Source organism: Temnothorax curvispinosus, unplaced genomic scaffold (genome assembly GCF_003070985.1).
Source record: "Temnothorax curvispinosus isolate PA1 unplaced genomic scaffold, ASM307098v1 QBEX01010221.1, whole genome shotgun sequence".
Lineage (NCBI taxonomy): Eukaryota > Metazoa > Arthropoda > Insecta > Hymenoptera > Formicidae > Temnothorax > Temnothorax curvispinosus.
In genome coordinates, this window is record NW_020220001.1 from 13,535 (window position 1) to 16,265 (window position 2,731).

Consider the following 2,731-nt stretch of genomic DNA (forward strand, 5'->3'; position numbering starts at 1 on the left):
CCAGGTACGTTGCTGCGGTGATGCGGCGGGCCGGCCTCGGTGGTGGCGGGGTCGTCAGCCTTTTCCGTCTGTGCTGGTGGTCCGACCTCTGGACCATGCATCCGACCGTCGGCACGTTTTTGCGTGACGGCGGAGCTGCTGCGGGTCTTGAGGCCTCGGCGGCGGCGGCAGCGGAGGCGGCGAATCCCGTGGTGAACAGCTTCGTCCAGGTCGTACCGAAATCCGGGCAGGCCGGGTCGTAAGCGACGGGCTCGACGAGGAGTTCCTCGATTTCCTCGAGGATGCTTTTCTCGGTCGTGGCTGTCTCCATCTCGGGAAATTTGACTCGAGTGTGTCTTTCGACTTCGGGGCTCGTTTATATAGCCGATCTTTTGTTTATTGTTTAGCGGGTGTCCGGGAGGGGGTATAGGGCAATGTTTAATATTCGTTGTTGTCCTCGGTGTCGTTGTCGGGGTTGATGGTGTTTTCGGCGTCGGTTTCGCTGTTGCTCTCGCTGTCTGTTTCGGCATTTTCTTCCCCGGTCTCGTCGCCTGGAGGGAGGGTTTCCGGCGCGGTTTTCAAGTCTTGTACGTGGATATGTCGGATCCACTTGCCGCTCTTATCGCGTAGGTCCACAATTACGGGGGATACTATACGTCGCACCTCGAGGGGGCCTCTGAATTTCGGCGCGAGTTTTGCGTTGAATGCTGCGGCTTTATTGGAGAGTGGGTACTCACGCTTCCATACCCAGTCTCCAATTTTTTGTGTCCACGCTCGTCGTCGGAGATTATAATACTTCTGTTGTCGCTGGAACGCGTGTGCGAGATGTATTCTCGCGAGTTCGAAGGCCTCCTCGAGATGTCGGCGCGTTTCGTCGGGCGGCGGTGCGACGGTTTTTGGTGCGGCATCTCGATTGAGAGGGGATACCGGCTCGCGACCGTAGACAAGATATGCAGGGGTGTATCCGGTTGCCTCGTGCCGCGCCGTATTGTACGCGAATTGCAACTCCGGTATTCGCTCGTCCCAATTTCGATGATTTTTGTCTACATATTGGGATACCATTGTCTTTACTACGCGGTTTGTTCGTTCTACCGGGTTGCAATGTGGCGCGTGCACGGGCGTATATGCATGCCGCACGTGATGTGCGGCTAGCATTTTTTCAAGTTTCGCGGACCGGAGCTGCGTCCCATTATCTGACAGGATTACCTCGGGGCATCCGTGTCGGTACAGTATCGCTTCGGCAATGTTCGTCGTGACGGCAGACGCGGTGGCGCGACCTAAGGGACGCATCTCCAGCCATTTTGAGAAACGGTCCTGCATGGTCAGGAGCCATGTATGCCCTCCCTTTGAGCGCGGCAGCAGCCCTATTAAGTCTAACGTGACTTGTTGCCAGGGGCGGACGACGGAAGTGGCGTGTAACGTACCGGCTGGTCGTGTTTGCGCGACTTTATGCTTTAAGCATTTGAGCAGTTTCGGACGTACTGCGCTATTTCCCGAAACATGCCGGGCCAATAGTAGTACTGCGCGATCCGGGCGATTGTTTTCGCGATCCCGAGATGTCCAGCCGTAGGGGCGTCGTGATTCTGGTATAGGATTTCGGGGCGGCGGTCTTTGGCTACGCACTCTTTCCATTGTTCGTCGGCGGGTGTTTCTTTGAAATCGAGATTGTGGAGTACGTGACGAAGTAGTTTTCCCTCCTTTATTTCGTAGTCTGGATATTTGCGCGGGGCGTGTTGCACGGCGCGCAACGTGCGGCGATACCAGGGGCAGCGGGGCGGGGGGGTAACGGCGGCTGTCGTGGGCTGGCGAGATAGCGCGTCTGCCACCCGGTTAAGGGCTCCCTTTCTGTAGCGGATCTCTAGGTCGTATTGCTGGAGCTCGAATGCCCACCGGCCCAGTCTCCCGGTGGGTGCGTCGATTTTCTGCAACCACCGGAGCGACTGGTGGTCCGTGAGAACGGTGAATGGGTACCCCTCGAGATAGTCCCGCATGCGGCGGATTCCCCATATTACGGCTAGGCATTCGAGCTCGGTCGCGCTGTAATTCCGTTCGGCCTGATTGAGAGTTCGGCTTGCGTATGCGATGACTCGTTCGCCCTCCGGGAAATTTTGCGTTAGCACGGCCCCTACTCCGGTTGTGCTGGCGTCGGTTTGCAGGACAAAACGCGTGAAATCCGGGCAGGCGAGAACCGGCGCGGTGGTCAGGGTCGTCTTTAATTGTTCGAATGCGTTTTCTTCCTCGGGCCCCCATGCCCACCGGGCGTGTTTGCGGGTTAACGCGGTGAGGGGCGCGGCGACGGTTGCGAAGTCTTGTATAAATCGCCGGTACCAGGAGGCGACGCCTAGGAACTGTCGGATTTGCTTTACGGTTTGTGGCCGCGGCCACTGGGCGACGGCTTTGACTTTCTCGGGGTCGGTGCGTATCCCTTCTCGGTCGACGATGTGCCCTAGGTATTGTAGGCGGTCTACGCAGAATCGGCACTCGGCCGGATTGAGTTTTAAGTTCGCGTCGCGAAGCCGTCGGAAGACTTCCCGTAGGATTCGAAGATGTTCTTCGAATGTCTCGCTAAATATTATGATGTCGTCGAGGTATATGAACACGTGGGGTTCTAATTCGGGTCCGAGCACGGAGTCTAGAAGCCGTTGGAACGTGGCGGGGGCGGAGTGCAGGCCGAACGGCATTACTTTGAAATGGAAAAGCTCCTTCCCGGGTACCGTAAACGCGGTGATGGGTCGACTGGACGGTGTGAGCG

General features: G+C 57.5%; 1 protein-coding gene across 1 annotated transcript; it reads right to left on the reverse strand.

The window, feature by feature from the left end:
• Positions 1-417: 417 nt before the first annotated feature.
• On the reverse strand, positions 418-1,299 carry LOC112459914 (uncharacterized protein K02A2.6-like). Its single transcript, XM_025024286.1, has one exon. The coding sequence runs from the start codon at positions 1,297-1,299 to the stop codon at positions 418-420; it is 882 nt and encodes a 293-aa protein (XP_024880054.1).
• Positions 1,300-2,731: the final 1,432 nt, after the last annotated feature.

Bases quoted from the DNA above. Each gene is read 5' to 3' on its own strand.
- LOC112459914 (XM_025024286.1), bottom strand. From the start codon at position 1,299: ATGCAGGACCGTTTCTCAAAATGGCTGGAGATGCGTCCCTTAGGTCGC.